Source organism: Triticum dicoccoides, chromosome 4A (genome assembly GCF_002162155.2).
Source record: "Triticum dicoccoides isolate Atlit2015 ecotype Zavitan chromosome 4A, WEW_v2.0, whole genome shotgun sequence".
NCBI lineage: Eukaryota > Viridiplantae > Streptophyta > Magnoliopsida > Poales > Poaceae > Triticum > Triticum dicoccoides.
Window position 1 is genome coordinate 101,591,068 of NC_041386.1, and position 20,433 is coordinate 101,611,500.

At 43.5% G+C, this 20,433-nt stretch overlaps 1 protein-coding gene across 1 annotated transcript; it reads right to left on the reverse strand.

Moving 5' to 3' along the window:
* Positions 1-11,749: 11,749 nt before the first annotated feature.
* LOC119285231 (17.9 kDa class I heat shock protein-like) lies at positions 11,750-12,541 on the reverse strand. Its single transcript, XM_037564468.1, has one exon. It carries the CDS (start codon positions 12,438-12,440, stop codon positions 11,964-11,966), a length of 477 nt encoding a protein of 158 aa, XP_037420365.1. The 5' UTR covers positions 12,441-12,541; the 3' UTR covers positions 11,750-11,963.
* Positions 12,542-20,433: the final 7,892 nt, after the last annotated feature.

Below are 20,433 nucleotides of genomic sequence, written 5' to 3' on the forward strand. Positions count from 1 at the left end.
GACTCCCACGGAGGGTAACGGTTGCGCGAGTCCACGGAGGGCTCCACCCACGAAGGGTCCATGAAGAAACAACCTTGTCTATTCCATCACGGCCGTCGCCCACGAAGGACTTGCCTCACTAGCGGTAGATCTTCACAAAGTAGGCGATCTCCTTGCCCTTACAAACTCCTTGGTTCAACTCCACAATCTTGTCGGAGGCTCCCAAGTGACACCTAGCCAATCTAGGAGACACCACTCTCCAAGAAGTAACAAATGGTGTGTTGATGATGAACTCCTTGCTCTTGTGCTTCCAATGATAGTCTCCCCAACACTCAACTCTCTCCCACAGGATTTGGATTTGGTGGAAAGAAGATTTGAGTGGAAAGCAACTTGGGGAAGGCTAGAGATCAAGATTGATATGGTTGGAATGGAATATCTTGACCTCAACACAAGTGTAGGTGGTTCTCTCTCAGAAAATGTGTATTGGAAGTGTAGGTATGTTCTGATGGCTCTCTCCACGAATGAAGAGTGGGTGGAGGGGTATATATAGCCTCCACACAAAATCTAACCGTTACACACAATTTTCCAAACTCGGTGGGACCGAATGGTTAAACTTGGTCGGACCGATTCAGCAAACCTAGTGACTGTTAGGATTTTCGGTGGGACTGAGATGCAACTCGGTAGGACCGATAAGGTTAGGGTTAGGGCATAATGTAATCTCGCTGTGACCGATTACACAAACTCGGTAGGACCGATTTTGGTAATAAGCTAACCAGAGAGTTGGTCAGGTAAACTCGGTGGGACCGATTCGCTCATCTCAGTGAGACCTAAGTGTTACAAAAGGGAAACAGAGAGTTTACATTGCAATCTCAGTGGGACCGATCGCTCATCTCGGTAAGACCGAAACGTTACGAAGGAAAACAGAGAGATTACAATCCCATCTCGGTGAGATCGAGATCCCTATCGGTGAGACCGATTTGCCTAGGGTTTGTGGCAGTGGCTATGACATTTGAAACTCGGTGGCGCCGGATAGAAAGAATCGGTGGGGCCGAGATTGACTTTTGGTTTAGGTCATATGTGGATGTGGGAAGGTAGTTGAGGGTTTTGGAGCATATCACTAAGCATTTTGAGCAAGCAAGCCATTAAGCAACACCTCATCCCTCCTTGATAGTATTGACTTTTCCTATAGACTCAATGTGATCTTGGATCACTAAAATATAAAATGTAGAGTCTTGAGCTTCAAGCTTGAGCCAAACTTTTTGTCCTTAGAATTTTGAGGGATCCACTTTCCTCATCCATGCCATGCCATTCATTGAGCTTTTCCTGAAATATTAATCTTGGAATAATGTTAGCTCAATGAGCTATATGTTGTTAGGAATTACCAAAACCACCCAGGGATAGTTGCACTTTCAAGATCTATTCGATGTAACTCTTTTTGCGGTGTGTTTGTCGAGATCCGATGAATTGTGGGTTTATGATCAAGTCTATCTATGAACAATATTTGATTCTTCTCTGAAATATTTTATGCATGATTGGTTATCTTTGCAAGTCTCTTCGAATTATCAGTTTGGTTTGGCCTACTAGATTGATCGTTCTTGCAATGGGAGAAGTGCTTAGCTTTGGGTCCAATCTTGCGGTGCTCGATCCCAGTGACAGAAAGGGAAACGACACGTATTGTATTGTAGCCATCGAGGATAAAAATATGGGGTTTATATCATATTGCTTGAGTTTATCCCTCTACATCATGTCATCTTACCTAAGGCATTACTCTATTCTTATGAACTTAATACTCTAGATGCATGCTGGATAGCGGTCGATGTGTGGAGTAATAGTAGTAGATGCAGGCAGGAGTCGGTCTACTTGTCGCGGACGTGATGCCTATATACACGATCATGCCTAGATATTCTCATAATTATTCTCTTTTCTATTAATTGCTCAACAGTAATTCGTTCACCCACCGTAATACTTATGCTATCTTGAGAGAAGCCACTAGTGAAACCTATGGCCCCCGGGTCTATTTTCCATCATATAAGTTTCCAATCTATTTTACTTTGTAATCTTTACTTTCAATCTATATCATAAAAATACCAAAAATATTTATCTTATCATTATTATCTCTATCAGATCTCACTCTCGTAAGTGACCGTGAAGGGATTGACAACCCATTTATCGCGTTGGTTGCGAGGTTCTTATTTGTTTGTGTAGGTATGAGGGACTTGCGTGCGGCCTCCTACTGGATTGATACCTTGGTTCTCAAAAACTGAGGGAAATACTTATGCTACTTTGCTGCATCACCCTTTCCTCTTCAAGGGAAAACCAACGCAGTGCTCAAGAGGTACTCTTTGGACACAAAGTCCTTAATAAAGAGATAAGGCTCTAATACCAATTGAAAGGATCGATATAGTTGACTAGAGGGGGTGAATAGGCAACTAAAAAATTTTAGCTTTTCTTTACCAATTTAAACTTTGCATCACAGTAGGTTGTCTAGATATGCACCTAGGTGAGCAACCTATATGATGCAACAACAACAGGCACACAAGCTAGCAATGGATGCAACACAATGTAAGCTTGCACAAGTAAAGGTACAGAATAACCAAGAGTGGAGCCGGTGAAGACGACGATGTGTTACCGAAGTTCCTTCTCTTTGAAGGGAAGTACGTCTTCGTTGGAGCGGTGTCGAGGCACAATGCTCCCCAAGAAGCCACTAGGGCCACCGTATTCTCCTCACGCCCTCACACAATGCGAGATGTCGTGATTCCACTATTTGTGCTCTTGGAGGTGGCGACCGAACCTTTACAAACAAGGTTGGCGAAATCTCCACAACTTAATTGGAGGCTCCCAACGACACCACAAAGCTTCACCACAATGGAATATGGCTCCGCGGTGACCTCAACCGTCTAGGGTGCTCAAACACCCAAGAGTAACAACATCCGCAAGGGATTAGTGGGGGAATCAAATTTCTCGGGGCCTTCTCAACCAATCCCTAGAGTATCAACAAGTTTGATTGGCTAGGGAGAGAGATCGGGCAAAATGGAGCTTAGAGCAACAATGCAGCTTAAGGATGGAAGAGGTAGTCAACTCGGAGAAGAAGATTCCCCTTTTATGGTGATAGGACAAATCCAACCGTTATCCACTTACTCGGCCCGCGACGTGCGGTACTACCGCACCAGACATGCGGTACTACCGCAAGGCCCTGTGGTACTACCACGGGGCACAGCGGTACTACTGCATGCACGGCAGGAGCTAGACCAGCCCTGATGTGTTGACGCAAAGAGCGGTAGAACCACCGAAGCGGTACTACCGCTCCCCCTTGCGGTACTACCGCAAGGCAGGGTTTGTCTGGGCTGGGAAGGCACGGACAAATAAAAATACATGTGTGACTACTTCCGCTGAGAAACGATCTATGCAAAACTTCGACACGGTACTACCGCAAGAAGGCAGCGGTACTACCACGTAGGGAACGGATGTAAAAAATTACATCCGCCCCTACTTCCGCTTGTGCTGCTGTGCCTGGCTAGAGGCCACGGTATTACCGCGCCCGTGGAGCGGTACTACCGCAAGGGCCTGCGGTACTACCACAACCTCGGCCTATACTACCGTGGGCCATTGCGGTACTATGGCTCCCCTGAGCAGTACTACTGCATGGCACAGCACAACAAACACTACGAGTCCTTCATTTTGCAGAGACACGGATAAACGGTGGTTGCTCCAAAGGTGCAAGGGAAAGGGGGTGCAAAAGGAACAGACGTGAACATGATGATTCCACCCAAACCTTTCCAATGCGGATCCCCTCTTAATAGTACGACTTTCCTACAACTCAAATCCACCGAAAAGAAATGTAGGGAAAACTCCGTCTTCACTACACTCCGAGGGGCAACGAATCGTCTTGTGCCTAAATCATGGGATATCTGAAAAGCTCAATGCACACGATTAGTCCGCAAATGCATTGTCATCAATCACCAAAACCACTTAGGGATAAATATGCCCTTACACAATCTGTTGAAGATTCTGCTCGACCACTGAGCATGGCCTATGATGAAGAGGCACTCATGGGCACAACAGATGAGTCAAAAGCTCCAAATGCCAAGGGCCCAACGGTAGGCCCATCCATCGGCAAAAGAAAGAGATCCGAACAAAATCCAGACAAGCAAGAAGAAGATGCTCCGAAGAAAAGGAAAGGTGGAGGCAACCTTTCACAAATTCAACTCGGTATATCTCTCATGATAACTATAACATTGTTCCAGGAGAAACAACTCAAGAAAAGAGAAGGCGTATGCAAAAGATTCGACGTCACTGGGTATGCAAGTGGTTTAACTATGAAATGATTCATCCTCAGTATGCAAAGAACTTTGCCTTCCATCCTCCGTGGGGTGACTGTCATGAAATTTGCCATGTCCATGCAAGTGATCCCCAGGAAAGACCGCCACCTCCACCGAATGCTCATGAGTCACCTCTCAAGACTCCCGAATCCTATCCCGATGAACAGGCCAAGCGCTTGAAGAATGCTGAAAAGAGAGCAAAGAAGGCTGAAAAAGAACGAGCTCACGAAGAAGAAAATCGTCGACTGCTCAACGATGAGGTTGAGAAGAAAAAGGCCGAAGGAAAATCAGAATGGCACTCAAAGCGTAAACATGATCATAGATTTGTTGCTTTGAAGAAAAAGAGCGCGTCGAATAAGAGGTCGGTTGCACCAGATGATAAAAATGATGAAAGTGAATCCTCCGATCAAGATGATCCTCCACTCACAATGGAAGAAGTTGATGCAACTCTCTCCGAACAAGTGAACATCACTACTTCTACCGTACTGCCAGATCTTCGAGCTTGTGCAGTCCCAATAGCACCTCCGAAGAAGATCACTTTGAAGAGAAAAACACCTCGTACCACTGTCACTATGGTATACCATGTGGATACAACCCCTCATCCTGAGGCGATTAACATGAAAGATTTGGTGGTTGATGCTCCAATAAGCACAGCTCAGCCAGGAGAGAAAATTCCAAAACCAAAGGTGAAGAAAATCATAGCTCCTTCTGTCGAGCAAAGTGCTTCACGAGCTGATGTGCTGAAAGAAAAGGCTGCTAAATTTGCTCCCACCTTGACTCAACCATTGGCTTCTATGCCTCCAACTGAGCAAAATCCAATGCAAATTGCTCCTGTTGCACGGACTGATGACCACTCTGATGCCCCTCATTATTTCAATCAAGTGTTCAATACAGAGCAGCTCGACAAATTTATGGAAAACTTATTCGATGGAGAAGTAGCATCTTTACCGATCCCTCCTGAAGTTGTTACTCAAGCTTCTGATCCGGTTCAAGATATGAGAGAAGATTATGTTGAGATCAATAACCTCATGCCCAACTTAATGATCTTGATAACTGTATGAAAGCTGCAACCTCCAAGTTTGTCATCAAGCAACTTGAGGAATCATACGTGGATGTCAATCTTGCCTTAACTATCATTCGTAGGCGATTGAGATTTCCTTCTGATCTAGATCAAATCGTTTGCAAGATCTGCCTCAATCATCAATCCCAAGCCACTGGCTACAATGATATATCTTGTCAAAGGGCATGTTGATCAATCTTCTCAGCCGAAGAAGAAGAAGAAGAAGAAGAAGAAAATTGCGAAGAAGAAGAATGCTCCTCCTCCTCCTACGAAAGAAAAGTTACCAGAAGTTGTGCCACAGACGGAAAACTCACCGGAGCCTGCAATTCCCTCGCCAATTCATGAACCAATTACAGATGCTCCAACAACGCCAAGGCCAACTGAACCAGTGCCTATGGCCTCCCCTGTTCATGAAGCAAATCCTTCTCAGCCAAATGTATCAGAAGAAGGTGAAATTCCTCAGCCTAAGCATAAAGAGTCTCCAGCTCGTGTCGAACCAAATGAATTGGTTCCTCCCTCTACACCACAATTGTCTGCCGTAGAACATCCCCTTCAGTCCCCAGTGCCTGATAAAGCTTAGTGTCACCTGCAAAAGTGTGTGCTCCCTCTCCACTGCAAATTTTACTCGATACCGGGAAAATAACTTCAGATGTTGTTCCTTCTATAGTGAAATATGTTTCTGCTCATCATTTAGATTCGTTAGTTTGTGGCGATGAAGTGATTTCGGTTGAAGATGAGCTCAAATACCCATATCCTCATGAACAATTGCATTTATTCTCTATAGGCGGTGGAGTCAAATGGCCACTCTACAATCGGAACACTCATCCTCTTTTCTTTCAAGAGAGTCCATACAACAAGCCTCGCACGTCGGAATCTCCTCGGTTCTAGACTCAAGAATAGGCTATATATTACTCTCGGATCCTATATGACAGCCGCAAGATATTTCCTCATGAGTTACCAGACATCGCTGCTATGAAGAACATTGGATGCTTTAATCAGGTCTTGCTAGATATCGAAGATTTTGGCCTCACACATGTCTTTGCATTTCAGCATCCATGGAACAGAGAAATAAAACTTCAATTCTATGCCACTTTGTACATCTCTGGTGATGAATCTGATTGCACCAAGTGGATCATGGAATGGATAACCGAGGGGAAACATAGAAAATACTCTGCAATAGACTTTGTCTCACACTTTCATTTCCCTCAGTTCGAGCATGGCAAGACTGAAATTCGAGTACACAACATTGATGCCATTTTCGATGAAGATTTCCGTTGCACCATGGACCAAGAGAAAATTCGTGACTACAATGGTTCTCCCTTGCACGAGCATTTGACTCTTGATAAATCAGACTCTATACCACATGCTCACTTATACCATCGGACCTCTGGCCGGGATGAATTCCGACAATGTTATATCTCATGTTCTTAGAAACACCATTCATGCTATCCCCAAGGATATATCTTTGATGTCAAAGACATGTTTCTGCGTATACTGATGGACTCTGCTCAACATCCGAAAACCATGAAAGTCTTTGCGCCTTGGATTCAGAAAGTGGTTGATTATGCAATGCACACCGAATATTTGGCAAAAGTCAATCACAAAAGTTGCATTCCTCCCGTGTGTGATACGCTGTGAGTCATGGAAGATTTTTCTTCGGGCAAAGTACCAGTGTCCAACACTCCAGATTATCACAATACATTCGATGGGCCACGGCTCCCTCAGCATGATCGACAACCAACTAGTCAACCTCCTTCACACCTTGAAGTGAGTTTGCATACTCAACATCTGTTGTTGCAGCATATAGCTGAGGATCGCCGAGAGAAAGAACATCTGGCTGCCAAACTGAATTCCATCAACAATAGAATGAAAGTTGTGCACATGATTACAGCTAAAAATAAGAAGCGCCTATGGAAATTGCTTCGAAAGTTCTTCTCCAAGAAACAACTTCTTAACTCTGATCTCAAAGAACTCTATGAGTATATTGATCAAGGTTTCTCTAATGAAAATTTTCAAGATTGTATCACTCCACCTCTGACAGCTCGTCAGCCAACAACTGTTTTACTTCGGTTTCAACTGCACAAGTTGCTCGACGAATCATAAGCTACCTCACCAACCGAGAAACCAGCTGAAGGAAATGTGTTGTCTCGAAAGAATAAACAAGCTGATCCTAACGTGCCTTCATCTTCTTAGCCTCAAGCCAGTCTTGAAGGAACATCTACTGTTGCTGACGATGAAGATATACCAGCCACTTCTGAATCTAAAACATCTTCGGCCAGTTCTTCCGGAGACACCTCAGAGTGAATCAAGTTCACCTCTTTTGCACTCATGTTCTTCGTCACCTTTTTGACACTAGTTGACAAAAGGGGGAGAATTACATCGAGTTTCGATAGATTTGCTCTAATAGATTTGGTCTTTGTGTTTATTTGGTCTGATGTTATGAGACTTTTGAGCTCTATGCCTTAAAGACTATATGTGCTTTGATGTAAAACTTATGTGCTGTAATATTAATAACCCTGCCTGCTGCACTATTTCTCTCGAAGCATTTGTTTTGCAGGTGGAATTATTATCAGAAGTTATGAATGATTGCACTATAGTCTCGATGGATTATATATCATCAATGCGAATCATTGAAAAATCATCCACATACTTCAATGAATTGCAGAGAATTTTATCTCATATTTCTGACCCTGCATACATCTAGGGGGAGTATATTTCATCATTAAGCCAAGTAACACAAATTCACTCTTGTTCGATCAATTCTTTCACTTTTCTATCTTCACTTTGATGATTATCTGTTTTGTCAACAACCGTCCAAAAAGGGGGAGATTGTTGGTGTGATGATAGGCCCCTTATGTTTTGGAGTTTGTTGACATAAACAATATGAGACTTATGTGTTTGCTAGTGCATACAGAGTAACAGGTCCCCGGGAGATCGAGGAGTTTGATGCAAACGACGAAGATAATCTCCCTACGTTGCAGCAAAGGTTATCACCGAAGATGGTGTTAACAAGAGTGACCCCTAAAAATTGCTAAAGTTCAGGCAATTAGTTCGGTGTCTGTTCGAAGAAAATGAGTGTGCTCGAGGAGAAATGAAGACGAAGTGAAGACGTAGCATTTATTTCATTGTTCTTCTTCTTTCATTGAGTCATAGGACCACCGTACTATTAAGAGGGGTGTCGGATGCTAAACCCAAATCCTATGAAAGTTGTGAGAGAAATCTCTTTGTGTTTCGAGTAAATACTTGCCAGCAGGAGACTGTGATCTTCTTCGCTGCGAGAGATTTGTCTCAGACCGAGGAGTTAGCACTACTTGTTCCTCAAGTAATGTTGTGAATGTGTCGGTTGGCCATTGGCTGGACCGCGTGTTCAAAATGGTCATTTCCCATCTAGGAAGGCTGCGGCTATAAATAGCCACCCGCGCCGGCTTTGTCCGGTGGCTGCTCTGTTTGATTCTGAGAAGTTTGTTGAGCAAACCACTCTCTGAGTGATCTGAGTTTAAAATCCACCGAGAGAAAACCCCTAGAGCTGAAGAATTAGATAGTGGTTCAACATCACTCGAATCTAAGTCTAGTGCGCTCCACCTATTACTCTTGAGAGCTGCAAACTCTCTAGACGATTAGGTGTCAATTTCTTCAGAGACCAAGAGTGATTGTGGTTCTCGAAGAAGAAGTCTGTAAAGGTTCGGAGATCACCTTCAAGTATCTACCATGAGTAATCGGCATCGGTTGACGAATCGATTGTCGAGGAGAATAGGGTGGAGAGAGTTTATCTTCCGTGTTAAGTCACAACCCCTCCAACCATACGTAGTCCTTGTGCAGAAGGACGATCTGGTCGACCAAATTCCCTATCTCCATCGAGCACCACTGGTTATCTCTGTTATCCGTGTTTCCCGTTCGACATTTTTTCCATCATGTGATTTGTTTTGATGTATGTTTAATCTCCATTCGGTACTTAGTTTAGCTCGTTGTAGCTTGTTTTCATTTGTTTCCGATGCTGGGTTCTGGGAGTTTTTAGTTTTTCCGAAAAAAATTAAAACTCCCATTCACCCTCCCCTCTGGTAGACATACTTCATTCCTACAGACTGTGGTGGCAGGGCCTCCACTAGCTACCGTGGCAGGTGACGCATGTTGCTTGTCGGGCTTGTCATCACAATACTTTTGTCAATTCTATTCAAGGGCGGTCCTTACTATCAATACGTTTGTGTAAATATTCTAAAATGCCAAAAATTGGAGGCCTTCTCCTCGATGGCCAACCTGTCTTCTTTCTATCCTGGGGGTTGGAACAGGGAGATATCCCTCATTGATTGGTTCATTGCTCATAGAGCGTGGTTAATAATACAATCAACAATCGGTTATAAGGAGTTGTCATACATTTAATCTAATAGTCGGTTTGTATAATAGCGAGTATTAAAAATGTACTACTACTTTACTAATAGTTGACACATCTTATAATTTCACAAAGTATCTTGGATATAATTGCTATAGCCTGCTTTTATTCTACAACCTGCTTTCCTTCTCTTTCTTCTCTTCTCTTTTCTCCAACTAAGTAAAGATATAATATTTTACTCCTTATAGCATGCTTATGTCACCTTATTATACCCGCTCTTAGCAAAAGGACAGAATGCTAAAAATGGAAAGGCGCAAAAACGCTTACAACATCTACATCCGGGCACCTCAAATTCTCCATAACAACCGGGTGGATGGCTCGATCAGTGACCGGTGAAAAAAAGCGAGTCAAACGAGCGCCTCAAACCGGTCTCAAACGCCTAGACTGTCCAGTACCCCCTTATATCCAGACCAAATCTGGGGTAGATATGGGGCAACCTGGACGCGGCCGGGCACGTCCATTACGTCGAAACGAACAGTTCGATCCCAACAAAGCGTGACCAAATCCACTTCCGACCTACCACTTTTCACTTGCTCCTCCCTGCCGGACATCTGCTACCTCCGCCGCTACCCTTGCGCCGGATTTTGGCCTTCACTGTCGGACTGCATACTGCACCTATGAAGAAAAAGGAGTCGGGCAGCCATCAATGCTTCTTTTGTGAGGAGAAAATTCATATGACAGTCAATTACCTTTAGAAAGGGTGCACTGATGAATGATTTTTATCACTTAAATGATGCGGCTATTTAAACTGATCGCCTCGCTCCGAGATGGGAGTAAACACCCTACCCGCCGGGCCAACATGGACATTTACACTCCTACCCCCGAGGCAACTCTGTGTGGCTATTTAAACCGATCGCCTTGTTCCGAGATGAGACTAAACACTCTACCCGTCGGGCAAACACGTACATTTACACTCGTACCCATGGGGCAACACGGACAACTACATTGGAAATCTAGGTATGGACAACCCCGGACGTTAACACGAGTCGTCTACACTGAAACTGGTGTTTTCAAAATAGGGTTTGTGATTGCAAACGATAAAATTTAAGACCCGTCCAGTCACTGTGCGGTGCGAGGATGTTTGATGGATCAAATTTGCTGTCCGCCGCGGCAGCCGTAGATGCTCTTACGCTGTTGATCTACTGGGAGATATGGTTAGAACGGAATAGAAGAATCTTTAGGCTTTATGTGGTGGAGGAGGTTTGGGGAGGTTTGGGAGGGAAAATCCCCGTAAGGTTCAAAATCTTCAGAAATTCTTGTCAACCCATTTGATACATAAGGATTGAGCATGCCAATCCTTTCTGTTTTTCATGAATCTCCCTCAATCCATGTGGTACAGAAAATCCCCTAAGACATCCATGAAACTGGACGCTTGCTTTGATACTGTTGTAGGAGGTTTAATCAAATAGATGAGTTTATGAGAGGGAAGGATGAGTAGGAAATTAAAAGGATTGGATGAAAGAGAGGGATTAACCAAATTCCCTCGGACGCTCCTCCACTCCGGGGCTGTAAAACCTTTCGTGCAAAACCTTTCGTGTCAAACGAGGCCTTAAGCGCAAGGAGCTTCCTGTAGCGGTGTCACTCATCCGCATCCGAGACGAGGCAGCGACCTCCTCTGGCCGGCTGCCCAATTTCGTTCGACCCAGGCTGTGGCTGCGGCCACTGGCCGACGAGGAGGGCTGAGCAAAGCCCGCTCCAGTCGCATTTTTGAGTTTTCATTTTGAGTTAACCTGTACTTGCCCGACGCCGTTCTTCTTCAATGAAATCACAGCAGTTCTCCCGTTTCTTTGAAAAGAAATACTCGGATGTATTCGAAGGTGCGTACGAGTTCTGCTGCGTTTGCCAGAGTTTCTAGCTTCACCGTGCCACTACATGTGGACGCCCACAGTACAACACAAGAACAGAGTTTCCATGCTGCGGGAGCTCCGCAATGGCAGATTGGTCGACGGAATTAGAGGTGCATTCGACTTCAACACGGAAGTAAAATCGAAGTTCCAAAAGCAGTTAAGAGAGAACTGTGACTCGCTCGTTCAAATCAGCACAGAAGTTGATCACAGCAGTACATCACACTTTGGACTCGATGCTTGCATTACATGACTATAACTCTGGACACGGACGTTGAACACGCACCCAAATCCATCCACACGAGCAAAAGGAACAAAAGAGCGAGTTGAAACTCACAGCAGCGAACTGAACCTGAACCTTAATCTCAAGCAGCCTAGCCGGAGATCTGGATGGACTTAACCTCGGGCTTCTTGGCCCCCTCCTTGGGCACGGTGACGGTGAGCACGCCGTTGTCCATGGTCGCCTTGATCTGGTCCGCCTTGGCGTCCTCCGGGAGCCTGAACCGGCGCAGGAACTTGCCGCTGCTGCGCTCCACGCGGTGCCAGGTGTCAGTCTTCTCCTCCTGCTCCTTGTTCCGCTCGCCGCTGATCTGGAGCACGTTGCCGTCCTCCACCTCCACCTTCACTTCCTCCTTCTTCAGCCCCGGCACGTCCGCCTTGAACACGTGCGCCTCGGGCGTCTCCTTCCAGTCGATCCGCGCGCCGGCGAAGGCCGCGGTCTCGGAGCTGATGCGCGGGAACGAGGGGAAGAGGCTGCTGCTGCCGCCGGAGCCGAAGGGGAAGCCGTCGAAGGGGTCCCAGAGGTCAGGGGAGAAGGGGTCGAAGGCGTTGCCGCGGGGAATCAGCGACATGGCTGCTCGATTTGGGCGAGGACGAACTGCGATTAGGAAGCTCTCAAACTCAGGGGATGGATGCTTTTCTTTTCGTTGCTTCACTTTACCTGGGCCGTGAGGGAGGCCAGATTTTATAGTGTACCGGTGGAAGGCCGGTGATGGGTCTGGAGCGTGCTTGTCTATTCTGGAATGTGCTAGAAACTGCTGCTTTTGGAGCGTTGGGCCTATGGCTGGAACGTAACCGGCCCTGCTGCGGCAGATGAAATCGTCATCTGGTATTTTCTAGTGGATTCTCAAAAAAAAAAAAATCGGGTATCTTCCAGTTCTTTCTTGAGCCGACGGCAAGTTAGTCTTAAAAATTATCTTCTCTATTTGTTCAACAAAAATTCTCTCTTTTCTGTGATAAGCAATCCAAACAATTTTTAAAAAGTATTCTCTTTTCTGTCTAAAAAAAGCCACGTTTAAGATGATCTTGAAGTCCTTTGTTTTGGAAAAATATCTTTTGATGAAGACCATGTCAATATTCATTTTTATTAGGGAAAGCCATCATGACGCATTTTATTACTTCAAAAAATGTTTACATCATTCAACAAGAATTGTAGAATAAAGCTAGGGGCATCATCCCGTGAGAAACAAAACCTAACTAGTCCGTGCGCCACTACATTAGCTTCCCTATGACAATCCATAAAATTAACCAAACCAATATCTCGAGCAATTCCCGTGCACGATGCATAAATCGGAGTTGCTTGTTCATACCACTGACTTGTTCCAGATAATGCATCTATAACACCCATGCAATCAGACTCTACTTGAAGGCGATTACAGCCAACCTCATTTGCTAGCAGTAAACCATCTTCAAGGGCCATCGCCTCCATAGTTTGGGCAGAAGCAACATAGGAAATGAATCGAGAACGTCCAGCCAGGAAGGTACCTGAGGAGTCTCGGAGAACAGCACCATGTCAATGTTCTTGATGAAGTCTTGAACCATCTTATGTTCAACTACCTGGGTTGTTTTTCCTCATCTATAGTTGCAATTTTGAAATGTGTATTCTTGAAAAGATTGAAGAAAATGAGATGACCACATCCTCCGCCACCGGGCGGGAGTCTGCATCCCCGAGCCGCGACATGCCGGGCGGAGTCGCAGTAGCCGGCTGCAATGGAGGAAGCTTCTGCAAGGAGGATCATGACCGGCAGAGGCTCTCAGAGGTGAGCGGCCCACAGGAGAATGATTGGGGACTTGCGGGGCTTGCGGGTTAGCGCATGTCTTGTCGTGGTGTCCAATCTGGAAGCAATTTGAGCATCTGAAGGGCTGTGATACGCAGTCGTCTTGTGCTCGTCGTCGAGCCAACGAAAGCACATCCGCCCCATCCACCCAGACAGACGAGGTTCCAAAGAGGGGTTGGGGAAAGTCGTGCGCCACAGCCTATCGCGCGACCGGACACGCACCCATCCATCCTCATCATTGAGATCTCCAGCTAAGCCATTTGTGGTGGGATGGCCAGCTAAAGGCGGTGAAAAGACATTGAAGCAGCCCCCAGTCAGCCACACCTTTGAAATGCTGGCCATCCTTAGAACACGGTGGATTAGGCGAGTTGGCGGCGACACTCAAGCCCAAAGCATGCCCAGTAGGGTGTAACAACTTCGATGGCGTCTTTAGAACGAACTCCCACCGACCCTACAGAGGATCTTTGGGCGACCGGGGAAGAAGTGGTTTGATCTGGATCGGTGCGAGTTGCCATGAGAAGGGGCACGGGGAGGGCTGCAAGGTGAGTCAAAGGGGGTCCATACCTGCAGGGAGGGCACATGGGGGTGATGAAGACGACATTGACCAGGACGTGGTCGGGGCCGGAGTGTTTTACTACACTAACTTTTAGCCGGATCTAGCTGATCCCCTAAATGTAGCAGGGTATAATTTTGTTTTTTTTACTTATGCAATTACAACTGGTACGACCCGCTATAATAAAAACATTGAGGTTGTCGACGTTTCATCTGAAGCCGATGTTGTTCGAAAATACGAAGCATCTACACCGGAGTATCTCCGGCCAAGTAATGAAGATGAGGATACACTAGTTAATACTTGCATGCACGTTGATGCATCACACATAATTAATATAGGCCAAAAGGAGAAACATGTCCAGACTCAGGACAAGATGAGATTTATTAGTACTTCAGGACTTGACATGCGTACAATGATGCAAGAAATAAAGAGAGAGAAACATGAGATGGAAGCCAGCCTAGAATGCTATTCTGTTCCAATTGTAGGAGGCAAAATTCAGTCGGTGCATGCAACCAAGAATTATGGCTATTTACTTGGAGGTATAAAAGGAGTTAAAGAAAGATTTAAAGAAGGATTTATGTTCCTATTTTTACCACACAAGAAACATGTGCAGGAAGGAGATGTGCATGGTCATCTATCTCTCAAGGACTTGAATGGGGTCCACCTACAGTGAAGAAAAATACATGGTGTTTATTGCCGACATGTAAAAGGCAACTAATTAAATATAGTATAGAGTCCAGAATAGATTATAGTCTTAGTTTCCTTTTGACTTGTGCGTTGCATGTAGGGATAGATTAATTCTACGTGAGGGTCAAGTTGATTAGTCGGAGCAGCTATAAGTAGTAGAGGATGCGATCATGTAAAGGCAGATTATTCTTATAAATAGACACTGTGTTTTCAAGAGTAGACACCTGTATCATCTTTAGAAAATCTCTGTGTTGCGGTTTTTTTGTAAAAATTGTTTCGCGCGTGAGTACCATCTTTGAGATTAGTTTTCTTGTGCTGAGCCGCAAGGTTCAAATCCTCTATTTCGTGTATATCACGTGTGCGGGCGAGAGTTTGTTACTGCTTGTGGTGGAGTGTCGTAACTTCAAAAACTGAAAAATTAAGACGACCTGGGAAATTTGCATATTAATCGTCTGCTACAAGAATTTGTATTTTATCGCTCTTTGGTTAGAAATGAAAATTGTTTTCGTGAGCGTAAAAATTTCTGTTTTTCAGCAAGATCAAACAACTATCACCCAAAAAGATCCTAAAGGCTTTACTTGGCACGAACACTAATTAAAACATAGAAAACACAATCATAACAATAGCATAATTGTGCTAACGCTCAAGAACAAAAAGCAAAAAGCAAAAATAAATTTTATTCATTGGGTTGCCTCCCAACAAGCGCTATAGTTTTACGCCCTTAGCTAGGAATAAAGCAATGATTTAAGTTTTGTTATCTTTGTTCTGAGATTCATAAGATGCCCTCATGATTGATTCATATGGTGGCCTAATTTTTGTTCTACGAAAATGTTTCATACCCTTTCTTAGTGAAAATTAGAACTTAATATTGCCTTCTTTCATATCAATCACGGCACCGATAGTGCGTAAAAACGGTCTACCAAGAATAATTGGACAAGACGGATTGCAATCAATATCAAGACCAATCAAATTTATGGACACATAATTCCTATTTGCAAGAATAAGAACATCATTATTTCTTCCCATAGGCTTTTTAATAGTAGAATCCGCCAAGTGCAAATTTAAAGAGCATTCTTCAATATCGGTAAGACCAAGCACATCACATAAAGATTTCGAAATTGTAGAAACACCAGCACCTAAGTCACACAAAGCAAAACACTCATAATTTTTTATCTTGACTTTGATAGTAGGTTCCCATTCATTATGTAATTTTCTAGGAATTGAAACTTCTAATTCCAACTTTTCTTCTAAAGCTTTTATCATAGCATCGACAATATGTTTAGTGAAAACTTTATTTTGTTCATAAGAATGAGGTGAATTTATCATGGATTGCAACAAAGAAATACAATCAGTTAAAGATCAACTATCATAATTAAAGTCTTTGTAATCCAAAAGAGTGGGTACATCATTAGTTAAAGTTTTGACCTCTTCAAACCCACTTTTATCATTTTTCTCAACAAGATTTGCACCCTCTGAATTATCGGGACGCCTTCTAGATAAAGTTGACTCTTCGCCAGTCCCTTTTTCATCAATCTTAACTTTATTAAACAAGGAATCAATAGAAGAAACACCAATCATTTTAAGATCCTCGTCACTTTTACGAAAGTAATCACTAGAAAACATTTTTTTCTAAAAAAATCTCTTCTAGCTCTAAGCATAGCGGTTCTTTTCTTACTTTCATCCATAAAAACATAAGGAGCTTTAATTGATTCCTCAACTTTAGGCACAAAAAATTTCATCTTAAGATTTTCTACATCATGAGAAATTCTATCAACACTTCTAGACAAATCATCAATCTTCAACTTTTCTTCTATGGTAGTGTTGAGAATAATATTAAAGAATTATGGTAGTGTAATTTTCACAATGGCATACCGAAAGAGCTCCTTCTTCAATTTTTACTAGTAGGAGCTCTTTCGGTATGCCATTGTGAATAATTTGGCATGATATTATTAAGCAATTTTGTGGCTTCTACCAAAGTAATTTTCATAAAAGAACCACCCGCGGCAGAGTCTAAAATATTACGAGAAACAAAATTCAACCCCAAATAAAAATTTTGTATGATCATCCAACAATTTAACCCATGAGTTGGTCAATTACTTAGCATCATTCTCATCCTATCCCAAAATTATGCAACATGCTCATGTTCAAGTTGCTTGAAATTCATGATCTGGGTTCTAAGGTAAATATTTTTTGTGGGCGGAAAATACTTAGTGATAAAAGCGTCTTTGCACTTATTCCAAGAATCGATACTATTACGAGGCAAAGAAGAAAACCAAATTTTGCAGAATCACGCAAAGAAAAGGAAATAATTTCATCTTCACAATATCATTGTCCACATCTTTTTTCTTTTGCATATCGCATAATTCCACGAAGGTATTAAGATGGGACGCGGCATCCTCATTAGGAGTACCAGAAAATTGATTTTTCATAACAAGATTCAACAAAGCAGTATTAATATCACAAGACTCCGCACTAGTGGTGGGAGCAATCGGAGTGCCAATAAAATCATTGTTGTTGGTATTTGAGAAATCACAACTTGGTGTTCTCTTGAGCCATGATGACTATACAACAATATTGCACTCAAAAACAGATCTGACAAGAAAATGGCGAACGAAAAAGAAGGCGAATAAAACGGCAAATTTTTGTGAAGTGGGGGAGAGAAAAATGAGAGGCAAATGACAAATAATGTAAATTGCGATGAGATGAGATTTGTGATTAGGAACCTGGTAGATGTTGAAGATCCTCCCCGGCAACGGCGTCAGAAATTCCTTTTGATGCGGCTTGAAGCTACGTCGGTATTTCTCCAAAGAGGAAGGGATGATGCAGCACAGCGACGGTAGGTATTTCCCTCAGTGATGAAACCAGGGTTATCGAACCAGTAGCAGAACCAAGCAACAATACGTAAACGACTCCTGCACACAAATAACAAATATCGCAACCCGACATATTAAAGGGGTTGTCAATCCCTTTCGGGTAACGACGCCAGAAATTGGCAAACGGGCGTGAATAAATTGTAGTAGATTGATAGATCGAATGCCAAATAAAATAAATAAGAATAAATTACAACAAGGTATTTTTGTATATTTGGGTTATAGATCTAAAAATAAAAGTAAGGAAAATAGATCATAGGGGCGAATAATATGAGAAAGAGACCCGGGAGCCGTAGGTTTCACTAATGGCTTCTCTCGAGAAAAGTAGCAAACGATGGGTAAACAAATTACTGCTAGGCAATTGATAGAACTTCAAATAATCATGACGATATCCAGGCAATGATCATTATATAGGCATCACCAAGATTAGTAGAGCGATCCTGCCTGCATCTACTACTATTACTCCACACATCGACCGCTATCCAGCATGCATCTAGTGTATTAAGTTCATGGAGAAACAGAGTAATGCAATAAAACGATGGCATGATGTAGACAAGATCTATTTATGTAGAAACAGACCCCGTCGTTTTATCCTTAGTAGCAATGATACAAACATGTCGGTTCCCCTTCTATCACTGGGATCAAGCACCGTAAGATCGAACCCACTAGAAAGCACCTCTTCCCATTGCAAGATAAATAGATCAAGTTGGCCAAACAAAACCTAAATATCGAAGAAGAAATACGATGCTATGGGCAATCATGCATATAAGAGATCAAAGAAACTCAAATAAATTTCATGGATAAAAAGAGATAGATCTGATCATATACTCAAAGTTCATCGGATCCCAACAAACACACCGCAAAAAGAGTTACATCATATGGATATCCAATAGACCATTGTATTGAGAATCAAACGAGAGAAAGGAAGCCATCTAGCTACTAACTACGGACCCGAAGGTCTATAAAGAACTACTCACGCATCATTGGAGAGGCACCAATGAAAGTGGTGAACCCCTCCGTGATGGTGTCTAGATTAGATCTGGTGGTTCTGGACTCTGCGATAGCTGGAATTAATTTTTGTTGACTCCTCTAAGGTTTCTGAAATATTGCGGTATTTATAGAGTAAAGAGACGGTTCAGAGGGCACCCAAGGTGGGCACAACCCACCATGTGCTCCCCTTAGAGCAGCCCCCAGATGCTTCTTCGGTCCATTGGTTGTCTTCTGATCCTAAAAAATCCACTAAATGTTTTGCTACGTTTGGATTCCGTTTGGTATTGATTTTCCGCGATGTAAAAAACATGCAGAAAACAGCAACTGATACTTGACACTATGTCAATAGGTTAGTAAAAAAGATATATAATGACTATAAAATGGTTATAAAATATCCAAGATTGATCATACAACAGCATGAAACAATTAAAAATTATAAATACGTTGGAGACGTATCAGTGAGCAACAAAATTCAGACACACACATCACACACGATTCAGAGGAACAGATGTCACCTCAAAGCGACAAGATTTAGACACACATGACACAAGATTCAGACATACAACACACAAGATTCAGATAAACACACGGCGCCTCGGAGTAACAAGATTCAGACAGACAACACACAAGATTCAGCCAATTCACAACACAGAAGCAACATGATTCAAACCAAATTCACGGCACAGGAGCAACAAGACTCGGACACACACAACACACCTCGGACACACACACAACACACAAAAATCAGAGGAACACATGGTACCTTCGAGCAACGCGGGCAGAGAAGCAGCACCGGCGCTGTACTCCTTACTGTTCGTAGCAGTATGCTGGCCGCCGTAGCAGCAGCATCCCAACGTGACAGGGGTGGCCACGGCAGCACATAGCCTGCAACGCCTAGCGCATCACGGCATGGAACGCCGCGGGGGGCTTGGCGATAATGGAGTGCAGGCAGAAAGACTGGTTCCAGACCGGTTTGGGTCTTCTGCTAGCCATCACCCTGCTCGTCTCCTCCACGGCTAGTATCGATGATGACCAACGCGGCCGGCACAGTTGCTCGCCTTGCCATGCCCTGTTGCTGCAGTCCAGCGCAAGGCATCTCAACTTGTGTTGAGATGGCAAGATCATCGACGAGGTCGCCACCCTCGACAAGGAAACTTCACGTGAGTCACCGATCGGCTACAAAGAGGCATTTGCGCGAAGAAAACTAAGGGATGGATAGGCGCCAGAGTAAAATTTATCCTCCTCTACTCGGTTTAGTACTTCGGTTAGATGCAGTGTAGAGGAGTAAAACTGAGTTTATACTCCCTTACGGACGGATATGCGATCGGTTAAAAATGCCCTTATTATATTGTTCAAAATGCCCTTATTATTTTATTCGATCTACAAACTATGCTCTGGTACACAAAAGCCAGCACACAGTTTTTGAACAACTCACTGTCAGATAAAAAAACAGATCAGACACTTATACTTGCACACACAGATCAAGTATACTGTGTATTGAATTCTTCTTTAAGTACATTGTATTTACTTACTCTTTTCGTTTTAAAATATAATGCGTCCACGTTTTCAAGGTTTAATTTTGACCATAAATTTAATCAACGAGACCGACTACAACAGAAGCAAAAATTATATCATATATAATTTTTGCTTCCAACGCAGTCGGTTTCCGAGAGCCGAGAACACATTA